General features: G+C 52.2%; 1 protein-coding gene across 3 annotated transcripts in view; it reads right to left on the reverse strand.

Annotated features, from left to right (window-relative positions):
* Positions 1–162: 162 nt before the first annotated feature.
* The window catches only part of LOC147110135 (beta-1,4-galactosyltransferase 3), a 78,003-nt gene continuing 63,228 nt past the window's right edge, over positions 163–14,937 (reverse strand). For all 3 annotated transcript variants that reach the window (XM_086004077.1, XM_086004075.1, XM_086004076.1), the window contains exons 5-7: positions 8,388–8,510; positions 3,240–3,344; positions 163–1,692 (exon numbers count right to left, since the gene is read on the reverse strand). In XM_086004077.1, the coding sequence (XP_085860203.1) occupies positions 1,542–1,692; positions 3,240–3,344; positions 8,388–8,510 (379 nt within the window). In that variant the 3' untranslated portion in view covers positions 163–1,541. The remainder of the gene's footprint in view (positions 1,693–3,239; positions 3,345–8,387; positions 8,511–14,937) is intronic.

The raw sequence follows: 14,937 nt of genomic DNA on the forward strand, positions 1-14,937 counted from the left end.
AGGCGTTTACTAGTGAGAGTGGGGCACAGAATCTCTCTCTCACACACACACACATCTCCTGAATCCATGGGTCCCTACTGTAATAATCTCTCCCGTGCTGAGCAGCGCAGCTGTGAAGCCACAAGGCGGGGGAACTAAACCTTCGCTCGCAAGTTTCCAAACTTACGTTTTTAAAAAAAAGTTTTTTTTTTTTTTATTTCTGCGCCATAAATCGAGTTACTAAATTGTGTGTCTACACATTGTTGTAAATACATATGGAATCACGAGGTAATGCACTCCGGGGAGCGAAGGGGACAAGGCGTCACTTTAAGGGGGAAGCCCTTTGATGTTTGAGAGGCTGGGACGAGTGTTGGTGCGACGCCTCGATGCTGCCAGCAGGTGGCGGTATTCGAACAATGCCAACAGCGCCCTCTAGGGGAGGCGAACCGGAGGTCCTTGGGAAAAGGAGATCCCGACCAATTCGCATCACTCCACTCAAGGGAAGTGGAGGCAAAGCTCTTCTTCCCCGCCCCACCCCCTTGGCATAGCCCCCCTGCCCCCTTAATTAGCCGCTTTTATGGGGCAAACTTCAAAAAGCAAGGCAGGCGAGATAGAATGCACATGTCCAGCAGAGTGCCCTATCTCGGCCTGGGAGTTCGACTGGGGGGGGGGGGGTGGGCGCGCGGGGAGGGGGAAGGGGGCAATAGAAATCGGAGTGTCGCTATAAAGAGGTCAACAGCCGGGAAGGTTCTGCCCACTGCACCCGACAGGAATGAAAGCATCCGTCGGGAATACAGATTCGGGGGAAACCAGGCACCGGGAATTTGAGAAAAAAAAAAGGGATCCCGGCCGATCACACGGTCCGAAAACTCCCGACGCCCAATGAAGAAATCTCCGGTTTTCCCATTGGATGGTGGAGATAGGAGGAGGAGGAGACGGAGGGGGAGGAGACGGAAACAGAGACGGAGAGGGGGTGGGAAGAGCAGGCGAAGGAACAGGAGATGAGGAAGGAGATGGAGGAGGGGGCCCGTCAAGTTAAGCGGCCCGCACGTTACACAGCGATCACCCTCACCCCGCCTCCACCCCCCCTTCACTCCCAAATGTGCGTCCCTTCCATTCAGATTATCTTTAGTTCGTGAACAAACCGCTGTCGTTCCTTAAAAAAAAAACCCGTCTCCGTAACACACCCCTTGTGCGCGTGGAAGAATCAAAGTTCCGCACAGGGCGGGGCGATTCTTGTGGGAATTCTCATCCGAACAGGTCCAGGAGTAGCAGCTGGCATCAGAACGGAGGGAGACCGCACGACTGAAATCCCGCTATAACTCGTATCAAAGTTGTCCCGCGACAAAGTGTCTGTGGGGGGCTGGTAAAAAAATCATCCTGATTGTATAAGCGAGGCAACTCCTTGCTTCGAGATCTTCGCCATCCTGACGTGTATCCGTTGGGACTCAATGCAACTGTAGGCTCCTGATGTTTCTCAGCCGGGTCCAGCTTCTCCGAGATCCTCCCCGCCCCACACGCCGGCAAAACACCCGCCCGTCGGAGACCGGGGCGAGCCGCAATCACAAGCTGCGCTGGAGCCCTTTGTCGGTGCCGATCTCCACCGTAATGTTGGTGTACAGGGGCAGGTGGTCCTTGGCAAGGACGATGTACTCCAGCCCATTCATGCCGTCTGCCTTCCACGACCTCTTCGTCTTGGCCAGCAAGTTGAACCTGGCCCGGGAGCGGAAACAAAGAGAAGTCAACAGCGTGTCCTCCGTAACCCAATCGGCTTCCTGTCCTTGTCCCCAACCCTCGACTAACGGGAGGTTCTAAACAAATCCTCATCACAATCCTCGACTACTGAAGAAAAAAAGCTCCCATCTCTCCAGCGCCTTTCAGCCCCTCAGGACGTCCCAAAGCGCTCCACAGCAAATGAAGTACTTGTTCTGAAGTGTGGTCACTGTTGTAATGTAGGAAGCACGGCAGCCAATTAGCGCACAGCAAGCTCCCACAAACAGCAATGTGAGAATGACCAGATCATCTGTTTTAGTGATGTTGGTTGAGGGATAAATATTGGCCCCAGGACACCGGGGAGAACTCCCCTCTGCTCTTCTTCCTAATAGTGGCCGTGGGATCATTTACATCCACCCGAGAGCAGCGCTCCCTCAGAACTGACACTCCGACAGTGCGGCACTCCCTCAGTACTGCCCCTCCGACAGTGCAGCACTCCCTCAGTACTGCCTCTCCGACAGTGCGGTGCTCCCTCAGTACTGACCCTCCGACAGTGCGGCGCTCCCTCAGTAAGCCGCTCCAACAATGCGGCGCTCCCTCAGTACTGCCCCTCCGACAGTGCGGCGCTCCCTCAGTACTGCCCCTCCGACAGTGCGGCGCTCCCTCAGTACTGGCCCTCCGACAGTGCGGCGCTCCCTCAGTACTGGCCCTCCGACAGTGCGGCGCTCCCTCAGTACTGCCCTTCCGACAGTGCGGCGCTCCCTTAGTACTGCCCTTCCGACAGTGCGGCGCTCCCTCTGTACGGCCCCCCCCTCTGTACGGCCCCTTCGACAGTGCGGCGCTCCCTCAGTACTGCCCCTCCGACAGCGCGGCGCTCCCTTAGTACTGCCCTTCCGACAGTGCGGCGCTCCCTCTGTACGGCCCCTTCGACAGTGCGGCGCTCCCTCAGTACTGCCCCTCCGACAGTGCGGCGCTCCCTCAGTACTGCCCCTCCGACAGTGCGGCGCTCCCTCAGTACTGCCCCTCCGACAGTGCAGCGCTCCCTCAGTACTGCCCCTCCGACAGTGCGGCGCTCCCTCAGTACTGCCCCTCCGACAGTGCAGCGCTCCCTCAGTACTGGCCTTCCTACAGTGCGGCGCTCCCTCAGTACTGCCCCTCCGACAGTGCGGCGCGCTCTCAGTACCACCTTTCCGACAGTGCGGCGCTCCCTCTTTACTGCCCCTCCGACAGTGTGGTGCTCCCTCAGTACTGCCCCTCCTACAGTGCGGCGCTCCCTCAGTACTGGCTTTCCGACAGTGCGGCACTCCCTCAGTACTGACACTGGGAGTTTCAGCCTAGATTTTTGTGCGCGAGTCTCTGGAGTGGGGGCTCGAACCCACAATGACCTAGGGGCGAACGTGCGACCCAGTGCCACGGCTGGTCTATTCTTTGCTAATCTTCTCCCCTGGCCCAGGCAATGTGCCACTTTCTCTATTTGGGCCTCCATGAGCAGGGTCATTGAGCGTAGGGCCCCTGAAAGAGGGGGGGTGGGGTGCGGGCTGGGTTACCTTTTGGGGTTCACCTCGTTCCCCTTGTCGTGGGCGTGTTTGATCATCTTGTATCGGCCAACCTGCACAGCGGGTCGTACGATCATCATCCCGTTGAGATAGATTCTGGAACAGCAGGAACAGAAGACAATCAGTCCCGGAGTCTCGGAGCTTTCAGATGCACAGAATTCCATAGAATGTACAGCCCAGAAACAGGCCATTCGGCCCCACTGCTCTGTACCGGTGTTTCTGCTCCTCCCACCCCTCTTCATCTCACCCCATCAACACCAGCCTCCTCCCACCCCTCTTCATCTCACCCCATCAACACCAGCCTCCTCCCACCCCTCTTCATCTCACCCCATCAACACCAGCCTCCTCTCACCCCTCTTCATCTCACCCCATCCACACCAGCCTCCTCCCACCCCTCTTCATCTCACCCCATCAACACCAGCCTCCTCCCACCCCTCTTCATCTCACCCCATCAACACCAGCCTCCTCCCACCCCTCTTCATCTCACCCCATCAACACCAGCCTCCTCCCACCCCTCTTCATCTCACCCCATCAACACCAGCCTCCTCCCACCCCCCTTCATCTCACCCCATCACCATATCCTTCTATTCCTTTCTCCCTCGTGTGTTTATCCAGCTTCCCCTTAAATGTATCTCTGCTCTTCGCCTCAACCACTCCCTGTGGTAGCGAGTTCCCCATTCTCACCACTCTCTGGGGAAAGAAGTTTCTCCTGAATTCCCTATTGGATTTATCAGTGACTCTCTTATATTGATGGCCCCTAGTTCTGGTCTCCCCCACAAGTGGAAACATCTTCTCTACGTCTACCCTATCGAACCCCTTTTATAATCCTAAAGCCCTCGATCAGGTCACCCCTCAGCCTTCTCTTTTCTAGAGAAAAGAGCCCCCGCCTGTTCAGTCTTTCCTGATCGTTGTAACCTCACATTTCAAATATCATCCTTGTAAATCTTTCTTACATCTTCTCCAGTGCCTCTATATCCTTTTTGTAATATGGAGACCAGAACTGGGCACAGTGCTCCATGTGTGGTCTAACCAAGGTATATGTCGACCGGAACTGTGCACAGTGCTCCAAGTGTGGACTAACCAAGGTATACGGAGACCAGAACTGTGCACAGTGCTCCAAGTGTGGTCTAACCAAGGTATATGGAGACCGGAAGTGTGCACAGTGCTCCAAGTGTGGACTAACCAAGGTATACGGAGACCAGAACTGTGCACGATCTTCCAAATGTGGTCTAACCAAGGTATATGGAGACCAGAACTGTGCACAGTGCTCCAAGTGTGGTCTAACCAAGGTATATGGAGACCAGATCTGTGCACAGTGCTCCAAGTGTGGTCTAACCAAGGTATACGGAGACCAGAACTGTGCACAGTGCTCCAAGTGTGGTCGAACCAAGGTAGATGGAGACCAGAACTGTGCACAGTGCTCCAAGTGTGGTCTAACCAAGGTATATGGAGACCAGAACTGTGCACCGTGCTCCAAGTGTGGTCTAACCAAGGTATATGGAGACCAGAACTGTGCACAGTGCTCCAAGTGTGGTCTAACCAAAGTATATGGAGACCAGAACTGTGCAAAGTGCTCCAGGTGTGGTCTAACCAAGGTATAGGGAGATCAGAACTGTGCACAGTGCTCCAAGTGTGGTCTAACCAAGGTATATGGAGACCAGAACTGTGCACAGTGCTCCAGGTGTGGTCTAACCAAGGTATACAGAGACCAGAACTGTGCACAGTGCTCCAAGTGTGGTCTAACCAAGGTATATGGAGACCAGAACTGTGCACAGTGCTCCAGGTGTGGTCTAACCAAGGTACATGGAGACCGGAACTGTGCACAGTGCTCCAAGTGTGGTCTAACCAAGGTATATGGAGACCAGAACTGTGCACAGTGCTCCAAGTGTGGTCTAACCAAGGTACATGGAGACATGAACTGTGCACAGTGCTCCAAGTGTGGTCTAACCAAGGTATATGGGGACCAGAACTGTGCACAGTGCTCCAAATGTGGTCTAACCAAAGTTCTGTACCAGTTTAACACAACATCTCCACTTTTCAAATTCTATCCTTTTTTCTCCTCATCCATCCCCCACCCCGACAGTCAATGTCAATCTTTTCATTCGCCCTGACCCTCCCCACTCCACGGTACAGTATGTCTTGTGAGTGAACGTCAGTGCAGCACCCAAACCCCATGGGGCAGAAGTCATGCTTCAGTTGTACAAAGCTCTGGTCAGACCCCGTCTGGAGTCACTGCGTCCAGTTCTGTAGGGTCTCGCTCCTCAGGAAGGGTATCTCGGTCTCGGAGGGGGAGCAGCGCAGAATGATACCCGGGAGGGGGGGTGGGGCTCAAAGGGTTAAATCACGAGGACAGGTTGGCAGAGGCTAGGCTTGTATTCCCTGGAGTTTAGAAGATTAAGGGGTGATCTAATCGAGGTGTTTGAGTCGATTGAAGGATTTGATCGGGTAGAGAGAGAGAAACTATTTCCTCTGGTGGGGGGAGTCCAGAACAAGGGGGCAGAACCTTAAAATTAGAGCCAGGCCGTTCAGGGGTGATGTCAGGAAGCACTTCTTCACACAAAGGGGGGTGGAAATCTGGAACTCTCTCCCGCACAATAGCTGTTGAGGCTGGGGGTCAATTAGAAATTTCAAGATCGAGATGGGTAGATTTGTGTTGGGTAAGGGTATTAAGGGTTATATAGAGCTAAATGGAGTTGGAGTACAGATCATCCATGATAATACCATAAGAACATAAGAAATAGGAGCAGGAGTCAGCCACTGGGCCCCTCGAGCCTGCTCCGCCATTCAATGAGACCATGGCTGATCTTCTACCTCATCTCCACTTTCCTGCACTGTCCCCATATCCCTCGAGTCCCTTAATATTCAAAAATCCATCGATCTCAGCCTTGAATATACTCAACGACTGAGCCTCCACAGCCCTCTGGGGTAGAGAATTCCAAAGATTCACCACCCTCTGAGTGAAGAAATTCCTCCTCATCTCAGTCCTCAATGGCCGAGCCCTTATCCCGAGACTGTGACCCCTGGTTCTAGACTCCCCAGCCAGGGGGAAACAGCCTCTCAGCATCTACCCTGTCAATCCCCCTTAAGAATTTTATATGTTTCAATGAGGGAATATAGGCCTAGTCTACTCAATCTCTCATCGGACAATCCCCCGCATCCCAAGAACCAATCTAGTGAACCCATATGATCTCATTGAATGGCGGAACAGGATCGAGAGGGGCTGAATGGCCTCCTACGTTCCTACACGCACCTGCATCAGTGCGAGGTACAGAGGCAATGTAAGGAGATCATCTGAAAGGCAATTAATGTTGGAGCGTGTTCTCCAATCTGGTGCGACTTCGGAATCGAGTCAAAGGAATACACTGGAGTGGGAGGGGGTCGTTGAAAAAGGTCTCCTGGACCAAGAATCCTTGTGGAGTGATTTAGTTTTATGTTCACATACCTACGGCGCTGTGGGAAGACAGAAGAACCTAAGAAATAGGAGCAGGAATAGGCCACTTGGCCCCTCGAGCCTGCTCCGCCATTCAATAAGATCATGGCTGATCTTGGGTTCAAAGCCACTTCCCTGCCCGCTCCCCATAAACCCTTCACTTCCCTTATCGTGCAAAAATCTGTCTATCTCCACCTTAAATGTATTCAATTCAATTCAATTCAATTCAAATCGCTTTATTGGCATGACAAGTTACATCTTATGTTGCCAAAGCATCGAAAAACATTCATGTTTGTACACAAAAATACAGATCTATCCATAGTGTATAAACAGATATATCCCCGAGTGTATAAATATACTTTCATATAATTTATATATACTCTTTTCTTATATTTAATGGTTGTCCCTCTGTCTATGGCAAGCTGTAACATAGTGTGCCGCTAGTGCTACACAATTTCTCTCTTCCCCGAGTAGGTATGGGAGTTTTTGGTCGTCCTTCAAATTTCTGAATTCCGGGCATATTTTTGTGAATTTTGGGTAGAAATTCTCCCTGATGCCCTGATATTTTCTACAAGCTGTGAGGAAGTGCATCTCTGTCTCCACCACTCCCTGACTGCAGTGAGAGCATATCCTGTCCTCTCTTGGTAGCCGAGTCTGCCTGTGTCTACCCAGCCTCCACGGCTCTCTGGGGCAGAGAATTCCACAGATTTACGACCCTCAGAGAAGAAATTCCTCCTCATCTCAGTTCTGAAAGAGCGACCCTTTATTCTGAGACTGTGCCCCCGAGTTCTAGATTCCCCCACGAGGGGAAACATCCTCTCTGCATCTACCTTGTTGAGCTCCCTCAGGACCTTATATGTTTCAATAAGATCACCTCTCATTCTTCTAAACTCCAATGAGTATAGGCCCAACCTTTCCTCATAAGTCAACCCCTTCATCTCTGGAATCAACCTCGTGAACCTTCTCTGAACTGCCTCCAATGCAAGTATATCCTTATAAGGGGACCAAAACTGTACGCAGTGCTCCAGGTGTGGTCTCACCAATACCCTGTACAGTTGTAGCAGGACTTCCCTGCTTTTATACTCCAACCCCCTTGAAATAAAGGCCAACATTCCATTTGCCTTTTTGATTACTTGCTGTATCTGCATGCTAACTTTTTGTGTTTCATGCACAAGGACCCCCAGGTCCCTCTGAACTGTAGCATTTTGTAATCTCTCTCCATTTAAATAATAATTTGCTTTTTTATTTTTCCTGCCAAAGTGGATAACCTTGCACTTTCCCACATTATACTCCATCTGCCAAATGTTTGCCCGCCCACTTAGCCCGTCTATGTCCCTCTGCAGAACTTGCTTTCCCACCCATCTTTGTATCATCCGCAAACTTGGCTACATTACACTCGGTCCCCTCATCCAAGTCATCAGTGTAGATTGTAAATAGTTGGGGCCCCCAGCACCCATCCCTGTGGCACCCCACTTTGCCAACCGGAAAATGACCCATTTATCCCCGACTCTCAGCTTTCCGAGACCTGTAGCATCAACCTGCCCTTGCCAAACTAACAGCGCAACGCTCCTTCGAACGCTTGGGGCTGTGGCAGCAGCTTCCCAGATACTTAATAGATGAAGCTTGCCGAGGCGAACAGTGAGACAACAACTTGCCCCTGCGTGACACCCCCCCCCCCCCAGAACCTCGCAGAGCCCCTTCGCACCTACCTGGAAGCGATGTCGTCATCCTCGCCCCCCCAGCCCCAGTAGTTATTCGGGAAGCCATTGATCTTCATGTACTGGTCGGGGGTTAGGGCGGAGACGCCACCAAAATAGCCTCGGTACGGCAGCCTGCAGAGGACACGAGAACAGAAGGGCGTAAGAATTAGGAGCAGGAGGTGGCAATTCGGCCCCTTGAGCCTGCTCCGCCATTCGACGAGATCACGGCCGATCTTCGACCTCAACTCCACTTTCCCGAGCCCCAATACAATTACAAATACAATACAATTCAATTTATTTGTCATATATGCAGCAAACGTGTGTATTGCACAATGAAATGTTGATTTTTACGAGTCCTCCCAACATTGGAATAAATATGGCATATCAATGATAAAAATACTAATAGAAATACAGTAATCTATATATATATAAATCGGTACTTCTGTCATTCTGTCTGTCTATCTGTCTGTCTGTCTGTCATCGCGTGTGCGTTGCGGGTATGCACTCGAAAGTTACAGGGCGTACCTATGCGCGCGTTACCTCCAAAGAAAGCTTACGCTTCCGAGACGGTTTTAAGCGTATTTACGTTTCGGCCGGGCTAAAATTGCGCCCGCGGTATCCCAAAAACCTTCAACATGCCGCTCATTAGCATCTCATTATCCGCTCATTAGCGACAGAGTGACCTCGAGCTCGACCAATCGTACGCCGGGTTGCTGGCGTGTGCCGCCGGGCCAATCGGTGCGCGTGTGGCCGGGCTTTATCGTTCTGAACCGAGGTGAGTCGCCGCCATCTTGATTCCAAACTTTTCCTTTCCTTTTCCCGCTTTCTGCGTCTTAAAAAAAAACGTTGCTTTTAAAACACATATTGTTTTTTAAAAAAATGATTTAGAAAGTAATTAACTTATCTAATCTCATTAATTTTCCTACCTTTCCCCGTTTTTCCAGGTAGGCCTAGAAGCCTCGGCGTCTCCTCCGCACCCACGCCCGAGCTAGGCACCTCCCGGCCCCACTCGAAGGCTGGAGGGCCGAGCCTCAGCCCAGCGCCGCTAGGGTGCGCGCGCAGCAGGAGCTGAGACGTCTCTCTCTGCCGGGGCTTGCTGAGCGTCCAGCGTTACCCTGGCAACGGGCGCAATCGGCGGCCGCGACCCTCGGGGGGGGGGGGGGGCCGCGCGCGCAGCAGGAGCAGCTGAGACGCGGCGTCTCTCTCTCTGGCTTGGTCAGCGTCACGGTTGCCCTGGCAACCGGGCCCGCCGGCCGAGAGAGATGCCGCGTCTCAGCTCCTGCTGCGCGCGCAATCGGCGGTCTTCACCTCCGGGGGGGGGGGGGGCGCCCGCCGCCCTCCCTCCCCTCCGCCCTCCATCCCCCCTCCCCCACCCTCCCCCCCTCTCTTCCCCTCCCTCTCTTCCCCTCCCCCTCTTCCCCCCCTCCCCTCCCCTCCCTCTCTTCCCCCCCTCCCTCCCTTCCCCCTCCCCTCCCTCTCTTCCCCCCCTCCTCTCTTCCCCTCCCCCCCTCCCCTCCCCCTCTTCCCCCCCTCCCCTCTTCCCCCCCTTCCCCTCTTCCCCCCCTCCCCCTCTTCCCCCCCTCCCCCTCCCTCTCTTCCCCCCCTCCCCTCCCTTCCCCCCCTCCCCTCCCTTCCCCCCCTCCCCTCCCCCCCTTCCCCCCCTCCCCTCCCTCTCTTCCCCCCCTCCCCTCCCTCTCTTCCCCCCCCTCCCCTCCCTTCCCCCCCTCCCCCCCCCCTCCCCTCCCTCTCTTCCCCCCCTCCCCTCCCCTCCCTCTCTTCCCCCCCCCTCCCCTCCCTCCACCCCCCTCCCTCCACCCCCTCCCTCTCTTCCCCCCCTCCCCTCCCTCCACCCCCCCCCTCTTCCCCCCTCTCTTCCCCCCTCTTCCCCCCTCTCTTCCCCCCCCTCCCCTCCCTCTCTTCCCCCCCTCCCCTCCCTCCACCCCCCCCTCTCTTCCCCCCCCTCCCTCTCTTCCCCCCCCTCCCTCCTTCCCCCCCCTCCCTCCTTCCCCCCCCTCTCTTCCCTCCCCCCCTCCCCTCCCTCCCCCCCACCCCTCCCTCTCTTCCCCCCACCCCTCCCCTCCCTCTCTTCCCCCCACCCCTCCCCTCCCTCTCTTCCCCCCACCCCTCCCCTCCCTCTCTTCCCCCCACCCCTCCCCTCCCTCTCTTCCCCCCAGTCGCGCGCTCTCTTCCCCCCAGTCGCTCTCTCTTCCAACAACATTCCCTCGAAAAAGCCTCGGCACCGCCGGGCACTTCAGCTAGTAATAAATAAAACAACAGTAATAAATAATAAATTATGCGTTCAGGAGTCTTATGGCCTGGGGGTAGAAGCTGTTTCGAAACCTGCTGGTACGAGACCGTATGCTTCGGTATCTCTTACCGGACGGGAGCAGGGCGAAGAGGTTGTGGCTGGGGTGGCTCGAGTCTTTGATGATTCTCAGGGCCTTCCCCCGGCACCTCTCGGGGTAGATATCCTGCACAGCAGGTAGTTTAATGCCTATAGTATGTTGTGCAGCTTTTACCACCGTCTGTAGAGCCCGCATCCCTCAATTCCCCCAGAGTCCAAAAATCGATCGATCTCAGCCTTCAATATACTGAAAAGCCCATGGGATCCAAGGGCAAAGTGTCAAGTTGGATTCAAAACTGGCTCGGAGGCAGGAAGCAGAGGGTAAATGGTTGATGGGTGTTTTTGTGACTGGAAGGCTGTTTCCAGTGGGGTTCCGCAGGGCTCAGTACTAGGTCCCTTGCTTTTTGTGGTATAGATCAATGATCTAGACTTGAATATTGGGGATATTCACCAGGCTGATACCTGGGATGGCAGGAATGACGTATGAGGAGAGATTGGGTCGATTGGGCTTGTACTCGCTGGAGTTTAGAAGATTGAGAGGGGATCTCATCGAAACCTATAAAATTCTAACAGGACTAGACAGACTAGATGCAGGAAGGATGTTCCTGATGGCCGGGGAGTCCAGAACCAGGGGTCACAGTCTAAGGATAAGGGGTAAGTAATTTAGGACTGAGATGAGGAGGAATTTCTTCACCCAGAGAGTGGTGAACCTGTGGAATTCTCTACCACAGAAGGCCGTAGAGGCCAATTCATTAAATATATTCACGAAGGAGTCGGATATATTTCTTAAGGCTAAAGGGATCAAGGGATACGGGGAGAAGGCAGGGACAGGGTACTGAATTTGGATGATCAGCCATGATCTCATTGAATGACGGAGCAGGCTCGAGGGGCCGAATGGCCTACTCCTGCTCCTATCTTCTATGTATCTATATGATTAAGAAGTTTGCAGATGATACTAAAATCGGCTGCGTGGTTGATACTGAAGAAGGAAGCTGTAGACTGCAGGAAGATATCAATAAATTGGTCAGGTGGGCAGAACAGTGGCAAATGGAATTCAATCCGGAGAAGTGTGAGGTAATGCATTTGGGGAGGGCTAACAAGGAAAGGGAATACACATTAAATGGTAGGACACTGAGTAGTGTAGGGGAACAAAGGGACCTTGGAGTGCATGTCCACAGATCCCTGAAGGTAGCAGGCCAGGTAGATAAGGTGGTTAAGAAGACATACGGAATGCTTGCCTTTATTAGCTGTGGTATAGAATACAAGAGCAGGGGGGTTATGCTTCAACTGTATAAAACACTAGTTAGGCCTCAGCTAGAGTACTGCGTGCAGTTCTGGTCACCACATTACAGGAAAGATGTGATTGCACTAGAGAGGGTACAGAGGAGATTTACAAGGATGTTGCTGGGAGTAGAGAATCTTAGCTATGAGGAAAGACTGGATAGGTTGGGTCTGTTTTCCTTGGAACAGAGGAGGCTGAGGGGAGACCTTATTGAGGTGTATAAAATCATGAGGGGCATAAATAAAGTGGATAGAAAGGACCTATTTCCCTTAGCAGAGGGGTCAAAAACCAGGGGGCACAGATTTAAAGTAATTGGGGGAAGGTTTAGAGGGGATTTGAGGGGAAATTTCTTCACCCAGAGGGTTGTGGGGGTCTGGAACTCACTGCCTGAAAGGGTGGTGGAGGCAGGAACCCGAACCACATTTAAAAAGTACTTGGATGTTCACTTGGGATGCTCTAACCTGCAGGGCTACGGACCAGAGCTGGGAAGTGGGATTAGGCTGGAGAGCTCTTTGTTGGCCGGCGCGGACACGATGGGCCGAAATGGGCTCCTTCTGTGCTGTAACTTTCTAGGAGTCCAGAAATCTATCGATCTCAGCCTTGAATATACCCAACGACTGAGCCTCCACAGCCCTCTGGGGCAGAGAATTCCAAAGATTCACCGCCCTCCGAGTGAAGAAATTCCTCCTCATCTCAGTCCTAAATGGCCGACCCCTTACCCTAAGACTGTGACCCCTGGTTCTGGACTCCCCAGCCCAGAGGGAAACAGCCTCTCAGCATCTACCCTGTCAAACCCCCTCAGAATCTTACACATTTCAATGAGATCGCCTCTCATTCTTCTAAACTCCAGAGAGTATCGGCCCATTCTACACAATCTCTCCTCATAGGACAGCCCTCTCATCCCAGGAATCAATCTAGTGAACCCCAACAGAACAAACAAGAGTCGACAAGGAAACTACGATGGTCTGAGGCGCGAGTTGGGTAGGATTGATTGGGGAATGTCACTCAAAGGGTTGATGGTGGATAGGCAATGGCAAACATTCAAAGACCGCATGGATGAACTACAGAAGTTGTTCATCCCAGTTTGGCATAAAAATAAAACAAAAGGTGACTCAACCGTGGCTAACAAGGGAAATTAGGGATAGCATAAGATCCAAGGAGAGGACATATAAATTGGCCAGAAAAAGCAATAATCCTGAGGATTGGGAGCAGTTTAGGATTCAACAAAGGAGGACAAAGGGATTAATTAAGAAAGGGAAATAGAATATGAGAGTAAGCTAACAGGGAACATAAAAACTGACTGTAAAAGCTTTTATAGATATGTGAAGAGAAAAAGATTGGTGAAGTCAAGCATAGGTCCCTTGCAGTCAGAATCAGGGGAATTTATAATGGGGAACAAAGAAATGGCAGACCAACTAAATACATATTTTGGTTCTGTCTTCACAAAGGAGGACACAAATAACCTCCCAGAGATGCCGGGGAACATAGGGTCTGATGAAAGGGAGGAACTGAAAGAAATCAGTATTTGTCGGGAAATGGTGTTAGGGAAATTGATGGGATTGAAGGCCGATAAATCCCCAGGGCCTGATGGTCTACATCCTAGGGTACTTAAGGAAGTGGCCCTAGAAATAGTAGATGCATTGCTGATCATCTTCCAACATTCGATGGAATCTGGAACAGTACCCATGGATTGGAGGGTAGCTAATGTTACCCCACTATTCAAAAAAGGTGGTAGAGAGAAAACGGGGAATTACAGACCGGTAAGCCTGACATCGGTAGTGGGGAAAATGCTAGAGTCCATTATAAAAGATGTAATAGCAGAGCACTTGGAAAGCAGTGACAGGATCGGACAAAGTCAACATGGATTTACAAAAGGTAAATCATGCTTGACTAATCTACTGGAATTTTTTGAGGATGTAACTGGTAAAATAGATAAGGGAGAACCAGTGGATGTGGTGTATTTGGACTTTCAGAAGGCTTTCGATAAGGTCCCGCATAAGAGATTAGCGTGCAAAGTTAAGGCACATGGGATTGGGGGCAAGGTATTGACTTGGATAAAGAACTGGTTGGCAGACAGAAAGCAAAGAGTTGGAATAAACGGGTCTTTTTCCAAGTGGCAGGCAGTGACTAGTGGGGTACCGCAGGTATCGGTCCTTCGACCCTAGCTATTCACAATATATATAAATGATCTAGACAAGGGAACTAGATGTAATATCTCCAAATTTGCAGATGACACAAAGCTGGGTGGGCATGTGTGCTGTGAGGAGGATGCCGAGAAACTCCAGGATGATTTGGACAGGTTGGGTGATTGGGCAAAAGCATGGCAGATGCAATATAACATGGATAAATGTGAGGTTATCCACTTTGGTGGCAAAAACAGGAAGGCAGATTATCTGAATGGCAGTAGATTGGGAGAAGGGGAAGTGCAACGAGACCTGGGTGTCCTTGTGCACCAGTCACTGAAGGTAAGCATGCAGGTGCAGCAGGCGGTTAAGAAGGCAAATGGTATGTTGGCCATCGTAGCGAGAGGATTCGAGTACAGGAGCAAGGATGTCTTGCTGCAGTTGTACAGGGCCTTGGTGAGACCACATCTTGTGTATTGTGTGCAGTTTTGGTCGCCTTATCTGAGGAAGAATGTTTTGCTATGGAAGGAGTTCAGCGAAGATTCACCAGGCTGATACCTGGGATGGCAGGAATGACGTATGAGGAGAGATTGGGTCGATTGAGCTTGTACTCGCTGGAGTTTAGAAGAATGAGAGGGGATCTCATTGAAACTGTTAAAATTCTGACAGGACTGGACAGACTAGATGCAGGAAGGATGTTCCCGATGGCCAGGGAGTCCTGAACCAGGGGTCACAGTCTAAGGATAAGGGGTAAGCCATTTAGGACTGAGATGAGGAGGAATTTCTTCACCCAGAGAGTGGTGAACCTGT

The sequence above is a fragment of the Somniosus microcephalus genome, chromosome 12, assembly GCF_052327205.1.
Source record: "Somniosus microcephalus isolate GS21.2 chromosome 12, FLI_Smic_1.0, whole genome shotgun sequence".
Lineage (NCBI taxonomy): Eukaryota > Metazoa > Chordata > Chondrichthyes > Squaliformes > Somniosidae > Somniosus > Somniosus microcephalus.